The following is a 19,742-nucleotide window of genomic DNA, read 5'->3' on the forward strand; positions in this document are numbered from 1 at the left end:
CTCGTACCAGCTAGGCTACTAGATAGTTAGACAGATTATTAGGAACGATGCCTAAGCTAATACGCATGATTGGGCCGGCCTCATTCCAACAGGCGGCGCGACCAATTTCCCAACCCCTTTTTACACGAATCTTTTTGGCTTGTTACGAAGCGAAGAGACAAGCCGTCTTTGATCTCATCCCAAAGCTTCAATTGAATTTGTTCTTCACCGCAGACGATTGATTCTAAAATTGCATAATGCATGCAAACTTGGTTCGCTTTTATCTATAGTGTGGCATTGGTTCTCCTGGATTTCTATCCTCAATTGAGTCCATCTTCTTTTTGGAAGAAAAGAAGAAACCATTTAAAAATATCTGCGTTCAGCAGAAGCTATTCTTAGCGGATGTTAGAGTCAACAATCATGTCCCTCCGGGAACGAGCGGGACGCGCGTGTTTTGCCGAATTGTAGGCAACTACTACTCTATACTACATTGCAGTCGGTCGGTTCCAAAACAACCGCTCAGCTCCCGCGAACGGGAGTTTGCGAGAGAGAGCTTGCCAAGCAGCATCGTATCATTTACGGAAGGTATGCTCCGGTTGAACTGACCGGGAGGAGCCCTGTTGATTGCAACATCTAACGCGAGTTAATTCTCTCGTGGCGCGACAGTTAACGGGGTCATCCGTCATTGGAATCCGCCCAAAAAATTAATCTCACGTCGTTAAAACACTTGTAAAAAATTGTTTTGCGCGCAAAAGAAAAGGGGGAAAAAATACATAAATTATGAATAACAACTGACATAAATATTCTCGAAGTCTATAATTCTGTATTTTATGCTTAAATCTTCACCTCCGACAAAAACTATACCCTTCAACACATCATAGAAAAAGAGAATCGAAAATTTGTTTTAATTAAAAAAAAGTTGAACGAGAACAAAAAATTGAATTGATACTCTCGACGTTACGCAGACATTACACAACATTTGCAAGTTATTTTCTATTTTGTTGTTTACAGCACACAAGGGGAGATTTAAACGCATGAAATACCAGTTATAAGAATTCAACAATTTAGGTAAACGTTTCAACTAAATGTGTGTGTAATATGTGTGTGTTTTCAAGTTCTCGTCGATTCATTTACACTCAAAACTAAAAAAGTTAAGACCAAATAATTGGGTATAATTCAAGAAAGGAGAATTAACAATACGAGGCATTTCTCTACAACCTTCTTCTCATTTTGAAAGACAGGTTGTGCAACAAATGGGAACAATCTTGTTTGGTTGAAGGACACAGCCTTGATGATATCTTGGATCAAGAAGACATTAGATAAAATCAAGAGTTATCAACTTCTGCTTTTTAAGCGGGGAATTAATTCGACCAACAGCAAACCGACCGGTTGGATTTCAGGAGGAGGATAAACAAAAAAACAGGAGTGTGTGCACATTTTACATATACCGAAGGACCGAATGAACGAGAACGAAAACAGGATGAAAGGGGAATAATCTCAAGATAATCCAGGATGGGATGAAAGAATCAAGAGAAAATTCTTCCGGGGGAAAAATAACGAGTGACTATGGTGATATGACCCAACACGAAAACAATCTTTTTTGTTTGTTTCTTTTTATAGACAATCAGAAGAACAAATTGAACCGACGGGGGAGGAACATGCTGTTAACATGCTTTTTCAAAACCAGAAGAATAAATTAACCATAATTCTTTTTTAAAAGGGGGGGGGGGGGCAATGAGGAGAAACCGGTCGTGGATTTAGGAAGAATTCGGTGCAACTGGATTCTCTTCAATTAAAATTATAGATTTTTTTTGCTTGCATTTTCTTGTTCTGCACCACCAGTTCAGAATAGTATCAAGTTCTTATCAATTCCTAATTAGTCAGCCCGCCTTCGGCTGACATTTAATTAATTCAAAAATACACGAGATGAATCATTTCTATTGTAGGGCTAAAGAGTAGATCGAAATCTTTCGACTCGATTCTTGAGGCTTGTCCAATCAACGACCGTTGCCTAGATGGAATATTTCACGATACGCTTTTGACGAAAGTCGTAGACTCTACGACACAGAAACACCCGATCGGCCGTTGTCGTCGTACATGTCGGTGGTAAGCGTAATCGCCGAGGATATTCTGACGTTTCACTCGTCATTGAAGGTATCAAGACGCCGGAAGGGGGAGGCAATCCTTGTTCCGTCATCTTGGCTCGCTTCCGATACCTTCGATTTCAAAAAAATTCATATTTTCAAAACTGGCCGATAGATGGCACGACACATTCAAAATCGACACTTAATTTCTCAAAATGCCATAAAAATAATAATATTTACACACCTGCAGTATTCATTGAAGGTGAGAACGTAGCATTTGTCTTCAATGCAAGCGACACTACAAACGTCTCGATGCCTGGAGGCGAAAATTTCATCATCTAGATCCGTCGTCCGCCGGCCGCCATCCGTGTGTTCCGGTCGATAGTACCAGAGGAGGGACATCATCATTTCGCCGTCGTCGGCATTCTCCCACAGGGAAGAAACTTTCGCAACGAACGGCAAATCTTTGGCTTTGGGTCCCGACTTGAGGAGAATACAGTCACGCATCCGCACGATGTCGCCCTGGGTGTGTCTCATGGCCGGGTAGCACTTCCGCATGACGGGCAGCTCCTCGTTCCTCAAGTGGACCAATGACTGAAAACTGTTCCCTTCCCACGACCAGCCATTGGACCAGCGGAGTGCGGGAGAGGAACTCGAAACGGGCGGAATGAGAGGCGAACGAGATTTCGATCCACCACGTCTCGATTCCAATTTCATGGCCGGCGGCTGGTGTGTACCATCGCTGTCGGCACCCAATCGCAGACCCGGTGATGAGGCTCGCACATTTTTGTGATATTTCATTTTCGCGATGCTTTTGATTGTTTTCTTGCCGTTCACTTTCCTAATAAGATGAGGATCGTCCATCACTCGACTCTTGACTACATCCGGCAGGAGGCAGCTGGGCTTTTCGCGACACTTTTTGTCCACGTCGCTCTTTGGCCCCGATTGTCTCAGACCAGTTGTCACCACCAGCGAAGGATCGCAGAACTTGCCAATCAAGTCCATGCCATTCTCGTGCGTCGGCTTCAGCTTTTTCCTCTGCCTTTGCTTCTGGCTGCAAGTTTTATCAGATTCCATGCCGATAATAATGTCAGAACCGAGTCGCCTCTTCATTGCCTGACTGTGCTGGCCACTGAGCGTTGAGTGAAGCTCATCCGAAAAGTCGTTGGTGTTGAAGTTGCTGTCCAACTTTGTCAGCGATATGGACTCGGGCGGAGAAGTTCTTCCATTGGTCGCCGGATGGCGGACATGGCTGCTAGTTTCCGTGACGTATTGGCAAGAGCACGTCCTGGAACAGTTTTCGAGACCACATCCAGCGTTGCCGCCGTCGCTGTTGACGCTGCTGACACGACTGCGCAGGCGAGACGAAACCGGACTCGGCGGAAAAACACCCGACAACGATTTCCTCTTGCGATTGTTGTTATTGTTGTTGTTGTTGTTATTGTTGTTGATTTGCTGTTCCATCTTCTTCTCTCTGCTGTCTGCTTCGTGATGGATGCCGTTTTTTGGGCTGGAGGTAGTAGTAGACGTCGGCTGCGGATCGGCAGCAGTTTCCAGTGGCCCAGTGGCGTGGAGTAAAAGTTCAGGAAGCAAAGACGGGACGGCCGGCGAACTGCTCGAACTACCAGCTCCTCCGCCACTTATTTGAGGCTGAACTAACGCGACTTGACAACTGGGATGAGGGATCACTGAATGTGATATGGAATTCGGCCCGGACCTCTTACCCTCACCTTTACATAACACAAAGAAAAGAAAAATGTTTTTTTAAAACTTATAGAATTATGAAAATTTCACAATCGTGTGTACCAGTAAGGGGTCCAGCCAATACGTTTTTTGGACAACTCGGTGACGACTGTCCGGTACAGGAGCAATTGGCGTTGATGCAACGATTGGCGTAAGCCGCTGAGCTGGCCATGGCTGGGCCACCAGGGAACGGGCAGAAATTCCTGGTCGACGACGACGAGAGCAGCATGGGATGGTTTAAAGATGCTGTGCTGCCAGCTTCAACTTTAGGGCAGGTATTGTTATCGCTTCCAGTTCCAGCGCCATTGTTTGCAGCCGCACTAGTGCTTCCACTGGCAGAGGCTGCTTCGGCGGCGGCCAAAGGAAGCGGATTGCGGTCGTCGTGCATGGTCGAGGATGACGAGAGTTCGACGACGGATCGACTCGAATCTCTTGCCAATCTCCAGTCAGGTCCCAATCCGCACGGGCTGGGTGTAGGCAAGTAACGAGTGAGAGGGCTACAAGGTGGAGGACCCAGCGTCTGGTACCGATGGAGGTAATGAGCAAGATCCGCGTTGGTCGGCCCGAACAGAGGAGGAGGCGCTGCCAAAGCGTAAGCCGAATAACTATCGGCCAGAGCCACTGGAACAAACCTGGGCAGGGCATATCATCATTGAATGTTTTTAAAATAAAAAAGCTTGAGCGAGTTATTCAATTACCCTGATCCGGGTGGTGGTAGCAAGGCGAACCCGCGATAATAGGAAGGTGCAGCAGCAAAATGGGCGGCCGAATAAAGTGGCGGAGGTGGCGGATAAAAAGAAGCGTACGGAATGTCGACGGGCGGTCGGTACAGAGAAAAAGCCGGAGCCAGACGGGCCGCTGCTGTCATGTACGATTCGGCCGCCTGGATCGGATTGCTGAGCACTAACGGCACTCCACCAAAGGTCACTGTCAGATGAGAGAAAAACATGGTAAGATTGATGGGGTCAGCAAAAAATCACGGATGCGCGAGAGATAACACAAAACAGTGCGAAAGATTTATTATATATTTTTCTAGTTGGCAACGCTGCCGTGATGACTTGTCATGACGAGAGAAAGAAACTGAGTTTAAGACGCAATTCCAGTGTTATCTTGGGTGACTCGGGACTAACAGTTGAATTGTAAAAGGCCTTACACAACGTTCGTGGCAAGGTAAAGGTATCTGTGACGTTGGCATGACGTAACGACCTCGAACAGGCAGTTCGCAATGAAAAAGAAGTTGGCGCCAAAACATTTTGTTATGAGCTAATGCCAAAGGGGAATTTGGTCTATCAACGTTGTTATAATGTTCTAAACACGCCCTCTTGTCATAGGGGAATTTCTCAAGGTCAACAATTCGAATTCGGGTTTTCCTTCTTATTCTTTTCTGTTACTATATCACTGCAAATGACTTTGGTCACGGACTGGTTTGAAACCAACAGCCAAACAAACACGATCCAAGTTTGTGTGTGACCGTGACTATTTTCAATAACCAAAAAAAAACAAATCTACTTCACTTCCTTCCTTTCTATTCCGGTAGATCAGTGTGTGTGTGTTACAACAATAGAATATCATTCCATGGGCAATGGCAACTACGCAGTAGTTAATGAACAAAACTCACGTGATGATGACGAAGCAGACGAATCGAGTGCACACGCGGAACACAAAACTGACACAAATTTTTTTGGGTTTAAGAGATCTAGAAATGGCGAGTCTTCTTTTGATTATGAATGTCTAGTTGTCTACTAGTTTATCCCAACGGGAAGCTGTTCTTGATTACACACACACACACACACAACCAGAAGTAAAAGAAAAAACACGCCAACTTGTGTGTCTGCACACATGCAGAGCCGACGCACACACTGCTGTGACTGGTCTCGTCTCGCGCCTTTACTGCCTCTAGCGTTCGGAAACTAAATGGTAAAGGCGAGTTTCACACGGGGAGGGAGGGAGGGGGGGGGCAACCCCTCCTTCTTTTTCCCTCCCGACTTTTAACTATCGATTTACACGCTGGCTGTTTCTTTTATCGCCGATAGAAATCGCAACATAAAATCGTCAAAATCGTCTGTATCTTGTTCCAGTTCTTTCTTAATAATAAAAGGCGATTGCTGAAAATGTGATTTTACAACGTGAACTCGTTTTGATCGTGAGGTCATGCAAACTTAATCAAGAATTGTGACAAAATGCCAGCATGTTTTTACAGCCGACTCGACAGTATCTAAAAGTAGATATATATTTTCTTTTTTACATGAGAAAAGAAAGAAAGAAAAGAAATAATTAGTGAGAGAGACCACGACGAGGCAGGGATTAATTAATCGTATGCCGACGTCATCACGATCGATCACGTCTAAATAATCGATACCAATAAATGACGTCACAACGCCAGGTTCCCCCCCCCTTCCCGGCCACTTTTTATTCTAACCCTCCCCCCCTCTTCCCGCACATTGTCTACTGACGCCAGTGAGAAAAAACGAGAACGACGACGACGACGGGAGAATCAAACAAAAAGAAAAAGAAAAAAGGTCCATGTCCTCAATGCGAAAAGGGGAACTAAAAGAAGAACAACCCGGGTTGTTGGCTGTGTAGCGGGCCGCCGAGTACAACGTACGCCCCTCACACACACAACAGCTGACAATAACCGAGGCCCCATACACACTTGGTAGTAGATGTACACACACAGCTAGAGCAATTTCGGCCAGTGAACTTTCATTCGTTCTCTCTTTTACATCCTTCTCTTTTATCTTCTATTCATCTGCCCCTCTTCTTTCTTACATCTTTCTTACCGCGAAACCTTTTGTGTGTGTTGGGAACGAGATCGGGACGATCATCTGATTGCATCGACGTGCGGGTTCACTCCCGACCCGACACAAAAACGGCTGTTATTCTTTTTGTCGTCATTGTTGTTGTCGTGTTCCAATAAATGTTGAGAAGAAAAGTGTGACTGACCTGAAGGTAAAGATGTTGTGGCCGCAACTCGTTCCGATGACCAACTCTTGTCGCGGTCTTTAGTCATGATATGCCCGCCGGAAATGATGCTACTCCCGCTCGACGGTGGAAATGGCAAGTTGGTCGACGAAGACACTTCCGACGTCACTGGGGGGTGTTGATGCTGCTGCTGCTGTTGTTGAGACGGTTGTTGCTGTTCGTGAGGCCGTGATGGCGCCCTTTCCTGTTGTTGTTGTTGCAAATTCGGCGGTCGCATGTTGTACAAAGCGCCCAGCGGATTGTAACCGTCCGCGACAACGTCAGTGTGTGGCGACTTTTGTTTGGCTTGTTGTGTCTGCGGTTAGTAGAGATAATCAGTCAATAACAAATGCCAAAGACTAAGACATAACATTGACGAGAGAAAAAATAATAAATGAGCAATTTCGGGAAACGGGAAGGGCAATCAACGCCATCAACTTGGTGGCGGCCGCAGTTGCCAAAACCGGACCAGAAGGAGAAAGAACAACAACAACTCGCTAACGGTCGGAGAGCGAATGGCCGCCATTAATACCCAAGGTAAGATATACTTCACGACCGCGATGTAACAATAAGAAGGAAACCGAATCATCATCATAATAATAATAGTATCATATAAAAAATGGCCGAAATGGGTTGTCGAACCCTAGTCACGATACATGTTTTACATGTCTGGAGCCAATGAAAAAGGAGGACAAGTATGGCGCTTCTTTTCAATTGGCACTCGGGTTCGGGTGTATATATTTGATCGTGTTTTGTTTTCTTCCGCCCGGCAAATATGAAGATGCACGCCCATCACTCTCAAGAGTCTATACAACATCCTCAAGACCTCAACAACAATCTAACGGGAAGGACCTGGGATCCTGCCGCTGGCAGCTGAGAGACAAATAACACACACACACGCCCGACAGAGCCGACTATATACTATCACGATCCCGGGCACAATGAATACAATGATCCAACAGCTCGACGACGTTGTTGGCCCACGTCTGGTCGCATCTAACCTCCCCGCCCGTCAAACACACACAAGCAATCACTACATCACCCCCTACCCGGAGTTATTGTCTGTAAATAATATCTCTGTCTTGTATATTCTTTCGGTTGACACAGCCGGAGACATTGACATGATTGTAATCGCCCTTGTTTGTTTTTTACTACCACACTCTGACGGTATATATACATAAAACAAGTGTTTGTGCATAGACAACTGGTTGGTAATATAATTATTTGTATGGAACACATATTGGCAGAGAGATAGTCACTAAAGAAGAGCCCGTACAATCGAGTCCTTTTGGATTTTTGACGTAAAAGCGAAGCTCTCAAACGTCTATAAGATATAGATTCTATTTGAGTTGTACGCAGGACTCCACTTGTTACGTACCGATGGCAAATATGTAAGCCTATTAATGTGAGGGGGAAGTATTATATACGTGCGCCGAATCTCTGCTTGTCTATATACACTAGTCTTTAATCCCTTATAAGAACGTCATTTTCAATAGAGAGATTTCATTTCAATTTTGTTTCCCCCTCTCATATACAGTATAGTCTATAGACCAATGCATGTGTACAATGCGTCTATTAATATAATGTCCAGGGGCCTGAATGCCTATCGATCGCGGTCGCCAACGCGAAACGGCGATGATGCAAGAGCGGCAGCAGCTTATAATGCTATCTTGGCGGTAGATTATAGCCTTAAAGGTTTCGGTGGTTGAGATATATGGCGAAATGATTTGATCAAATCGTCACCATGGAGAGAAATAAAAAGGCTATATGATAAAATATAAAAGAGCGACTCTGAATACATATACCTATCACGCGCCTACGGGGAATTCGATAGTACGGGATCTAAAAGATGCGACGAAACCGCAAAGGCGCTGCTACTGCCGACTGTCGTCGGTTCATGACACATCCAATTGTCGATCCCGCCCCCCCCCCTTTTTTTTAACTTTTATTCAAGTGACCCGACCCGTCAAAAACAGAAGCGTCCCATCCCGATTCCCAATTGGTTGTGCTGCCGGATTCATTATCTATTCCATCCGCGCATCCCGTCTAATGGACAGATTATAAAAAGCCAAAAACCTTATACTATGCACGCTCTTTATGATTATTTAAAAGATCGTGTGTAGTATATGTATTTACAGAGCCCGATCGATTCACGTGACAGCGATGCCGCAGTCGTGATTCTTGGTCCCGAAACCCCTCAAGGGAGGGCAGACCCACAGGTCCCTTTGTGGCGACCATTGACATTCGACATATTATCGGCAATTGTATATCAATCATTTCATTCAATAAACCCAAAAAGAGAAAGAAAAGGTTAAAAACTGACCTGAAGGCCGGGCGAATCGGTCGAGGACGGACGAGGTCCTTTATTGGTGGTGGTCACTTGACTCTGCTGGAAAGTCTTTGACGATGATGTCACATTGCTGCTCCCGCTGCTGTTCTCGCCACCAGATGACAGAGACTGGTGGTAGGTGCTGCTGCTCTTGGTGGTGGTCGTCTGCTGGCCGTCCAGCACTTCCTGGTGCTGGAAAATGTTGGCCGAGAGGCGTAGAATTTGGCTGTTGGAAGACGTCGACACGGCCGTTTCGACGCACGAGATATTCTTTTTGATCTTTAAGGCCGGCTTCTTCTTATTGGCGGGCGATTTGGATTTATTGCCCGGCTGGCGATTGGCTATTAATGGCGTCGCTGCTGATGAATGAGGAATGACTTTGGTTTCACGTGGTTTTTTCGGCTTTTGTTCCTCCTCCTCCTCAGAGTCGCTGGACAAGAGCAATTGAGGTTTACCGCGACGGGCCGGCTTGGGGCTGTCCGGCCACTGCTGTGAACTGGCGGCCAAGATTGCCGTGGCATTGAGACTGGCCATCCTTTTGGGCATGACCAAGGCAGCCAGATCGACAACTGGCACTTCCATCGACTGCCGTTGTTTTTTACTGGCCGGCTTGGCGGCCGGCCGCTTTCTTTCCGTCGTCTTCTTCTTGCTGCTCTTATTATTCCGATTCGTCTGCTGCTGGTTCGTCTTGGTGGTGGCCGGCGACTTATTCTTCTTGGCGGCCGCCGCTTTCCGGTTGTTGTCGCTCACCTTTTTATCAACGGCCGGCTCACTGCTGGAACTGCTGGAGCTGGAACTGTCGTCACTATTGTCCGAATCGTCCGAGTCGCTGAACGGGGCCCGAACGGCCGAATTTTTGTTGGCCAGCGGCTGGCGGATTTCGCTCTCGTAGAGGCAATGGACTTTGGCCATGGCGTTGAGACAAGCCAATCGGCGTCTTTGGTTGGGCCGTCGACGTGAGCCACTGGCCGGAGGAGATTGGGCCGGCTCGCTCCTCTTGACGGAGCGATTACGTAGATGGATTGACTGCTGCTGGCTGTATTTCTTCTTCTTCTTTGTCTTTCTGCCACTGGAAGACGACTGGCCGGATGACGTGGCACTGCTGGAACTGCTGCTGTCACTGCTGTCACTGCTGGAACTGCTGCTGGAAATACTGCTGGAGTTGCTAGAGTTGCTGCTGCTGCTGCTGTTGCTTTCGTGTCTAATTTTGTCAGACGCCACCAAAGTGTCGATCCATGGCTGGCCGGAAGCCACTCGCTCAATGGATTCGACCATATGCTTCAGATCGCAAGTCATTTTAGCAGCTTGCTGGCCGGCCTTTTTCGAATTGTGGCTGGCGGCGATGGCGGCCGGATGATGGTCCACATTCTCCTGGCGCTCTTGGTACATGGCGATGGCCAGCTGCCGGCTGCCACCGACACCAACCAGGCCGTTGGCCGCACTGCTGATATCGACATTGCTGGACGTTGTGCTGGTCGAGATCAAGGCGAACACCGTCGACGTGGTGGTCGTCGTCGACGAGACCATCAGGGGCGATGACGTCACCACCGCCCTGGACGATCCTGATTTCTTCTTCCGTTCCCGACTCTTGTCCGTCTGCTTCCCGGTCGCAGTCACGGCAACCACCGACGACTTTTTGGCCGTCCTGGCTTCCTTGCGCAGCAGTTTGCCACACGTCATCTTCTTCTTCTTCTTGCCCGTCTGTTTGGCCGTCGGGTTTTTCTTTCTGAGCGAAGATCGAAAGTTGGACATGCGTAATCGATTGGCGGTGACCGCCGCCGACGGAATGTCGGCCATCAGCGACGTTCCGCTGCCGGCCAGTTTCTTGCGCGAAGCTTTGGGATTGATCCGCCGCAAGAGCGCCGTCCGGTTGGGGTGGGTGACCATTTTCACGGCCCGCTTCTTCTTCTTCCCCGTGAGCGCTGCCGACTCGTCGCTCACGACCGGTCCTCTAGGACGTCGGCTGCTACTTGACGGCGTCCGACGAGTGGCCATTCTGCCCATCGCTTCCCTCTTTCAAACAACAATCCGCCCGTGTGTCTGTGTCTGTGTCTGTGTGTTGTACCGCCGTTGCAAACTGCTTCAGCAGTCGTGAACGACGACCAGGCAGCACAGCCAACAAGCTTCCGGCCTCGGCGACATCCTGATTTTTTCTTCTTCTTTTTCTCAATCGCTCCGCTCAACGTCGACGCAATCGAGATGACGTGGCATGACACGACGCCACACGGCCCCAACGGCGGGTCACGTCTTTCCTCGACTCAGTCACGCAGAGACTCAAAAGGGGGGGATCCCCTTTTTATGAAAGATTCCTGTTGGATTTCCGAAAAGAAAATAAGAAAATAAGAAAAATGTTGGAAAAAGATAAGAGAGGAAAAAATAAATCGGGTCAAAGTAAATCAGTCGAGAAGAACAAAGGAGCGACATTTCAAAGGATATAACGACATCCCGGGATAAAAATCGTCCCGTTAACAACTTACATCATCTACACATACATCTGATTGATACACACATCTTTTGACGCAGATCCAACATCATTCAAATAAACCGCAAAATTTAAAATAAAGAAATTGGTCGTGAGCGCCAGTCAATCACATTTAGCGGTTTTTGAAAAATCCGATTGATGGGATTGCCGGGGATTGCAGGAGCGAGTGAACGCCTCAAAACGTTTTGACGGAAACAATTGAGATCTGTAAAGAAAATACGACGTGTTTCGACAGTAGCCAAAAACTCGGATGCTGCACCACTGCCGCGGCAGATGTGTCAGCCGTGTCGTTAAGCAATCCATTATTCCTTCCGGTTGAATTCAATGCTGCACGCTAGCTAATGGGATGTGTGTGCAGTACAGAGAGAGAGAGAGAGAGTCGGGCATGCTCTATACTATACTACGGGGGGTTAAGCTACATAAGTATATATAGGCTGCTACCACCACCACCGAGGAGATGGTATCGATCGAATGGTGTTCTCTCTCTCTCTGTGTGCTATATAGACTTGTGCCAGAGCAGTTGGCAAGTTGCAACGAGTAGTGTATGTTGTGTGTAGTAGTAGTAGCTCTCCTGTATATATAGAGAGCGCAGTGTGTGTTCGGGAGCAGTTCGGGAGCGAACAAAGAAGCTGGGAGGAGCTCTATCGGATCGATAAGAGAATATAACCGCCCCCCCCCCCACTGAAAATAAAAAAGTCGACCAAGAAGAAGAAGCCAACCAGTCAGTAGCAGCAGCAGCAGCAGCAGCAACCATCGATAATCGAATGCAATCTGCTCTGTCGTCGTCCATGTCGGTGCTGCTGCTGCTGGCCCCTTTTTTTTGCTATTACCTTTTATATTCCCTCCCACTACCACCCCAGCAACCCCTTTTTCTTTTTATGACTCAAAAGGTGGCGGCTGCTCCGGTGCTAAAAGTTCATAAAGTCACGATGAAATTATCCGTGACGGAAGAGAGATCTCCACTCCCGCCCGTCTCTTACATCATCCGCTCGGTTAAGAGGATGGAATCCCGAAAAAAATTTACCTTTCTGTCACACACACACACCAAAGTATTTTTTTTAAATCGTGCAAATAAATAGGGAGGTCTAAACGTGAGATCTGGCGACGCTGCGTTTACATTTTCCCGATGATCACGAGATGCCGTTCCCGGGCACTTTTTCCTTCTTCTTCTTCTTCTTGCTCTTTATTCTTCCTTCCTTCTTCTTCTTCTTCTTCTTCTTCGTGTTGTTCGCTTTGGGTCCCAACACCGCCCAAGGTGATTTGTCCCGTTGGCTCACGACGCCCTGTTCCAACACGCTCGCCCGGCCCTACACACACTTCCCAGTTGGTCTTATCCTCTAGTCCTATATGCGCTACGCTCACGAAAAAGAAGAAAAGTTTCTAGTTGCCCTCCAGGCATATCCACTACACACAATAGAGTTTGGATCGGTTTACAAAAGTGATCAATGAACTTTTTTGGCGGAGAATAGTATATCTCTCTCCGGTGCTCGACGTCGTCGTCCACACAAACCCGAAAAGTTCATTGAACATTTTCCAGTCGGATTACTACACACACACACACACTGCGATTTTCGGGGAACGAACTGGAGCGACGTCATTCACTTATTTATAGCTAGGCGAATATGTCGAGAATTCGATCGGAATGTCAGGCATTGGAAAAAAGAAAAGAAAAAGTCGATTTACTAAAAAATGAAAATAAAAAAGATGGTCCCGGTCGAACGTGTGTGGAAAGATGGAAATGGCAGAGCCAGCCGATATCAAGGTATTTTGTTTTTATATTTCAAATGCGGTATACACAACGAACGATAGAAAAAGAGCCGCGATGTGTGCAACCTGCTGTCTGCGGGCGTTTCGTTGTAAATGTGTTATGCTAAATAAACACGTTTCTTGTGTTTTGTTTTTCTTCTGATTTTTTCTTACAGTGTTTTATTATTTTTAGAAGAGGGGGTTATTGGTCGGGGCAAACACGCGCAGAGTGTGTGCACATTTATTCACTCTATCTATATACCTATTGTGTATATCTCTGTGTGCTTGGCAGGCATGTTAGAAAAAGGGAGAAAAAAAAGCGAGAGAGAAAATTTTATGCACTCTGCTGGCTGGGCTGACTGGGCTGGCTGGGCTTCATCATCGTTGGGTGGCGTGACCAAACCGGGCCATCCCTTTGCTCTATCATTCTGGCACGCCAAAGAGAGCGTCAAGCGAGAGAGAGAGAGAGAATGGCTCTATATAAGAGAAACAGCAGTACTACTAGTACACACTTGTATCTGCCTAGTCCAACAACTATACAACCCCGGGACTCGGGCAAAAAAAAAAAACAACAACCAAAAATCGAACAACAAAAAATGAAGTTACAACCGGCCCGGCAACAACAACCCCTTATAGCTCACTGGCCGTATTTAGATGCTCTTTCTCAACTATAAGCAATAGCTAATGCAAGTCGGTCGATTTTCAGACGCGCCCCAAGTCTTTATTTTTCTTTTTCAATACAAAATAGGAAATAAGACGAGTATAGTGACTGCGTGAATGTGAATACAACAAAGGCGAAAAATAGAGACAAGAATAATGTCGCGGGATGATGATCCCCCTCCAAGAAACTGTTTGAAAATGGAAGCGAGTGAAATATCCTTTGATGGCGATTGCAGTTGTTGGGGGGGGTGAACACAAAAAGAAAAAGAAACTATACAAAGAACTCTACTCTGCTGCTGCTGCTGTAGAGAGAAGCTTTTCTCCCGATATTCTCGACTGCTGCTGTTGTTGCTGTTGTCCAACTCTTTTTTGGACCTCACTTGTTTCTTGACTTTTCCCTCCTCCTCCTCCCACCCACCCCCATTGTATCGAGAGATGGGTCATTGGTAATAAGTGAGGGGCTGTCGGGAGGAAATGGGTGGTGTATAGCGCACGCGACAGCGGCTTTTTAGCTCGAGGGTGTACACATATATAGGAAGACGTACTATACACATTGTATAGTAGTACTCACGGGGGCTGTTGGACTATAGCCTCCACCCAGCTGGTTCTAGCTCTTATTATATCCTGCTTCCTCCTTCTCCCCTTACCTATACAACAAACTTATTCTCTTCTCATTTCCCAGTCGGTCGGTCGTCACACGGAAAGAGGAAACGATAAGCAATTGCGACGAAGGGGGGTGAGAAATGTTGGCGTAGGGAAAAACTGGAAGTCGGAAACCTTTTCGGTGTTTGGCTGTGCCCAACAACAACAACAACAGAGTCCCTTTTTATTACATGTTCAATATTGAAGACAACAAATGCGGGTTCTTATCTATTAGAAATCAATGTCGTTAGTGTGCCTGTTGTCTGTGGGGGGGGTGAGAGAGACTGTGTGGCTAAAGAAAAGTTGGGAGGAGAGAATGTCCATCTGGAATCGCTCGACTACGTCATCGTGCAACCGAAACAACAAGACCATGTCCACTGGTCCAGCCAAAATGTTAGGGGGAAAATCTCTATATTTTATTTAGACACTCGGGTATATCAATTCTGGGCCACTGAGGCGAATTAGGCTGATTGAAACTCTTTTTTTTTCCTACTGCTGGGGCGTAATCCAAATGATAAAACAGTCGAAAACAAAAAGAAGAAAAAGAAGGTTGTTGTGAACTCGTAAATAGTTTGGTACTATATATCCCAGGCATTCTCTATGTAGTACACCACACAATTCGTGGAAAGAAAAAGAATAAGCTGTTGTTGTGTGTTGTTCACAGACTATCTATTCTATACAGATAGTATATAGTATAGTACAATTTCTTTTTTTTTTTCAAACAGAAACAGAGAAAAACTATTTTTTAAAGGGGGCCACATAGTTGCTAGTGAATGTATATAGGGGCGTTGTCCGGCCCCGGATATCTCTTGGTTGTTGTCTATGTGTGTGTGTGTAGTAGGGAGGATATTTTCCACCCGCTGCCACCACCCTATGGCCTCCTCTCTCCATTTTCTCCGGTTGAGAAATCAAATGTTTATCTCCCCCTCTTATTCTTTTCTCTCAAATGATTATCCTAAAGTTGTTCCACACACTTGTGTCATTGTGTTTTGTTGCGCATTCTTGATTCAGCTAACTCTCTAGCAAGTTGCTCTTTGTTTTTCCTCATGTCGTCGCTACGATCTTTTTTCCCTGGCACTTTCTCTCGGCACCTTTTTTTGTCAACATCACCACCTTTTTGTGTTCTCCGCGTGTATATATCAACTCTCGAGAGTCCCTCACGCAAACGGGCCAGCCACTCGACAGCAGCAAAAGTCGGCGATGTACCATAACTCGAGATAACTAGTCGGCGAGAAGCTGTTGGCTAAGCTAATCAAGACGGTGAATGTGCTCGATTGAACTCGGACTCACTTGTGTACCTCAAATTCCGACATGATTCCACCCGGACGAAAGAAAACTAAACTCACCTGGCAGTCTTTTTATTTTGTGGTTCGAAATGATTTCACTGGTAAAAAGGCCACCACCACTCACTGTACACTGTACACGACACAGAGGCGCGCAAGCAGACGGCACGCACGACGACGCTTGCACGCACACATTCGGAGAGAGACTGACGACTGGGCGGCCAGAGACAAGTCGGACGAGAGGGGAGGCGGGTCGTTTCTCTCTCTCGTGAACGGCAAGGAAAAATCCGAAAAAGAGCGAACGAACGAGAGAAGAAGAAGAAGAAGAAGAAGAGGGGGAAAGAAGAAGGAGAAGAAAAAAAAAAGCGACGGCCGAAATATTTCGACCGCACCGTTTTCTCTCTCACACAAAGTTGTTTTTCTTTTGGGTTTTTCTTTTCTTTTCCCGGTGAGTTGCGTGTGGAAAAGAAGAGGTGATGAAGAAGGAACTGAGAAAAATAAACGACCTGAAATAAAAACGAAAGAAGAAGAAAAGAAGAAGAGAAGAAATGGGGGGGAGTGATGCGGAACGGGAATCTTCTCTTCTCTCTCTCCGTTATTCCCCCTTCGACTACTAGTACTGGCTCCGTCACTCTGCCTATGCTGGCTGCGTGAAGTTCACTCACGAACTTTCTTCCCCCTTCTCTTGCCTAACCCGCTATAGCCCCCGCGCCCAAGCTCCACCCACTTCCCTACCCTCCCTCATCATTCCTCCCGCTACTAACGGCCCACCCTACGGTCGTCGGCCGGACGAGCGATTGCCATCTAGCGGCGATTACAACAACTTTCTGGCCGACAACTTCCGTTCGTCGCCGCAACTGCGTCTCAATCGACAGTTACGCATGGCCTACGACTGCTCCCGCGTGACGAGCTATGTCATAATAAAGAGCTTTTCGTGTGTAGATTTGACGTAACATCAGTCCCCCCCCCTCCCCACCTTTCCACACACAAAAGTTATTGGCCCCTGTCGACACTCAACAATGTCGGGAAAACAAGGAAAATGGAACCAAACAAAACGATCAAAGCGAAAGTCGTCGTCTCTATCTATATATGCATTGGCCTTTTCTTTCTTATTTATTATTCTTTCTCGGCTGATATGCAGCGTTGTCGCATGCGGGAAAAGCTTTGCGGGGGTTAAATTGCCAATCTCTAGCGTTGCGCCATAGGGAGGACCTTTGGTATTGCGTCATCGATCGGCGACAATAAGAAAAGCGGAGAGATATCAAAAGTCAATAGACGAGAAAGCACAAACATGTCTGGCGGGTGAAAAAACACACACCGAGTGACGGCGGTTGTGTACGAACGGGGACACAAAAACGCGCGCCAATTTGACGCGAAAGTTGATCTTCTTATTTTTTAATAATCAAGCCGAGTCGTGCGTGATAATAACAAAAAATGGCCGTTTTGGGCTGTTGAACGAAAGGAAAAAAAAACCGCGGGCAGCAAATAAAAGTTATTTGGCTGTTTGGGCGGGCGGGGGTGAGCGGAGGAGCAGGCGCCGGTTATTGTCAGACGGACGCGGGTGCTGACGGTGGTAGGAGAATCGAGATTGTTTATTTTGGAAGCGACTTGTACACGTCGTTAGAGAGAGGAGCCCGTCCCGAACGATGGGGCGACATGGTCATGTCCCGCGCCCGCCTATCATGTCACACAGCCGAGGCGCACACGCCGTGATAACTGTATTATGCGATGTATATACCGTGATACTACTACTACTCATGTGTACTATAGCGCTCGTCGAGAAATAGCTCCTATCGCGTCCGTCCCCATCCCTTGCCAGCCACACCCCGTTTTCTTTTCTTTTTTCAAATGCAAACGGCGACTATGTAGCCGCGGGAAAAGAACGACGACGACGACGCTCTTTGGCCACGAATCTCTCGCTTGCGACAGCTGGGGACCCGGGACCTATAAATAGCCTCATTATACAGATCGCCGCCGTCTTTTGAGTTTCATCCGTGTCGGTCGTTATTCTCTTCTCGGCTGCTGCTGCTGCCGTTGCATTCTCTGCGCCCTTTTCAGCGGCGGCCGGATGCTGAGCTGCGTTCAAATAAATTTTCTCGTCTCTTCGCTATGTACTTTACAGTTTTCAATTCCGTTCATAAATGCTTGGCGCCCCCCTCCTCTAGTTAACAAATAATTATTCCAATCATTTATCAACTCACCATTAGTATACTGACGTCAGAATATTTCCTTGTGCAGTGAGTGCGCGGGACAAGATTTTAATGGGTGGTCCGTTCAATTTTCTGGCGAATGCGCTCATTTCGCGCGTGATAATCACGTCAGCATTTACGTAAGAGAATAATAACTCGTTCTTGGACCTGGAGGGCAGCACATTACTACTTTGTTGTTGCTAACCTGATGCAAGTCGTTCGTGTTGTTGTGCGTGTGGATCTTTTACAAATGAAATGGGTTACATGTCCAAGGTGTTCTTCTTCTTTCTAATGTAATCCCTGGCCACTAATTTATTCGATTGTGTGCTGCCCCCGATTTCGCGATACGCAAGGAGAATAATGTTTTAGATTCGTCGTAAAGGTAAAAACGCCATTTGACAGCAATATAACAACATAACTGAATGAATGAATAAAAGCTTTTTCCTTGGCTTCCTGTATAAAAATAAGAACTCTACATTTTAGAGCTTTTGAAACTTTTATTGTTGTTGTTTTTTTAGTGATCTTTTGGCACTTGGGAACAAACAGCTGAATGGGCTCATTTCTGTTTGTTAAACGTTCAAGTTCTTTGTACTTTACATCCTCGCTAAATAATAAACGGAACGACAAAGAGTTATCTGCGGCTATAATGCGGATTATACGATTATTATGCAAATCATAAATAAAAGACCGATAGGAAAAATAAAAACCCGACCGAGTTCTTTGCTCTCTTTCGTGATAAAACAAATAGGTCGCGCGGAAACTGTGTAATCATTGGTTTCTCATCAAGGCACAAGAGTCCATATGGCGTGAATTAGCTTTTCTCTACGTTAGCTATTATATCACGACCTCATATTTGATTGCCAATTATTTTAAAGATAATAGCTTTGGATCGAGATTAATTTTTTGAAAATTTTGATTGCCGAATATGGCGCCTGTTGATGATCCGTGGGACCGAATGGCGATCCGGTACAATGATGAGATAGTTGAATGTATCGTTAAGGAACGGAGCAGATACAAAAAAAAACTCTGGAACCGTAATGGTGCGAACCGTTTTGAAAAAAATATGTTTATCTCGGGGCTGTTATTGCGTCTTCACAACTTTGAGGCTCAAGTTTGGAACAATTTGACTGCGCGCTATTCTAGCCTTAATATCTTCGTTCAAACTGTTGTTGCTATACATATAACCTTACTTTTTTTTTGTTAGACTATCGTTTCCAGTTTGTTTTTATTCACATGTTTTCCGGAAGTTGGTCTTCAAGTTGGGAAATGGGGGTCTGGCGGGAAACACGGAATGGGCTATTTAAAAATTTCTGACAAAAACTGGACACCTTTATTTTGGGTCCTGGAGGGCTGTTTGTGGTGGTTTCAGTCTTTAAGTAATTATCTGCAGGTTTCATGCAAATTTTTACTTTTTTCTTGACTCGTATTACTTGTTTGTAGTAGGGGCTTAGTGTAACTTGATGAATTATTTGATACTAAAACGGATGTCGAGCGCGGGGAAAACATTGCTTTTAACATTTTTTAAGCGGTTTGGATGTAGGGGTCGATTTCTAACGAGGAGGTGCCGATGTGGCGACAGGTCTTTCTTTATCAAAAAAATTTTCTTGTTGCATTTTACTCGATTTTACTTGAAGTGTTTTAAGT

The 19,742-nt window shown here is 46.1% G+C and overlaps 1 protein-coding gene across 1 annotated transcript; it reads right to left on the reverse strand.

Moving 5' to 3' along the window:
- Nucleotides 1-782: 782 nt before the first annotated feature.
- LOC124326979 (putative GPI-anchored protein pfl2) lies at nt 783-16,557 on the reverse strand. The gene is made up of 7 exons (XM_046785728.1): nt 15,973-16,557; nt 9,091-11,405; nt 6,750-7,083; nt 4,505-4,733; nt 3,870-4,438; nt 2,308-3,793; nt 783-2,195 (listed from the first exon to the last, which is right to left on the reverse strand). Exons 2-7 carry the CDS (start codon nt 11,098-11,100, stop codon nt 1,991-1,993), a joined length of 4,833 nt encoding a protein of 1,610 aa, XP_046641684.1. The 5' UTR covers nt 11,101-11,405; nt 15,973-16,557; the 3' UTR covers nt 783-1,990.
- Nucleotides 16,558-19,742: the final 3,185 nt, after the last annotated feature.

Source organism: Daphnia pulicaria, chromosome 2, assembly GCF_021234035.1.
Source record: "Daphnia pulicaria isolate SC F1-1A chromosome 2, SC_F0-13Bv2, whole genome shotgun sequence".
NCBI lineage: Eukaryota > Metazoa > Arthropoda > Branchiopoda > Diplostraca > Daphniidae > Daphnia > Daphnia pulicaria.

What these genes read in the sequence shown, in the direction of transcription:
- LOC124326979 (XM_046785728.1), bottom strand. Translation starts at nt 11,100, where the DNA reads ATGGGCAGAATGGCCACTCGTCGGACGCCGTCAAGTAGCAGCCGACGT. An exon ending in CCGATTCGCCCGGCCTTCAG is followed by an intron (nt 7,084 to 9,090) that starts GTCAGTTTTTAA and finishes TACTAACCGCAG; the next exon opens with ACACAACAAGCCAAACAAAA. An exon ending in CACAACATCTTTACCTTCAG is followed by an intron (nt 4,734 to 6,749) that starts GTCAGTCACACT and finishes CTCATCTGACAG; the next exon opens with TGACCTTTGGTGGAGTGCCG.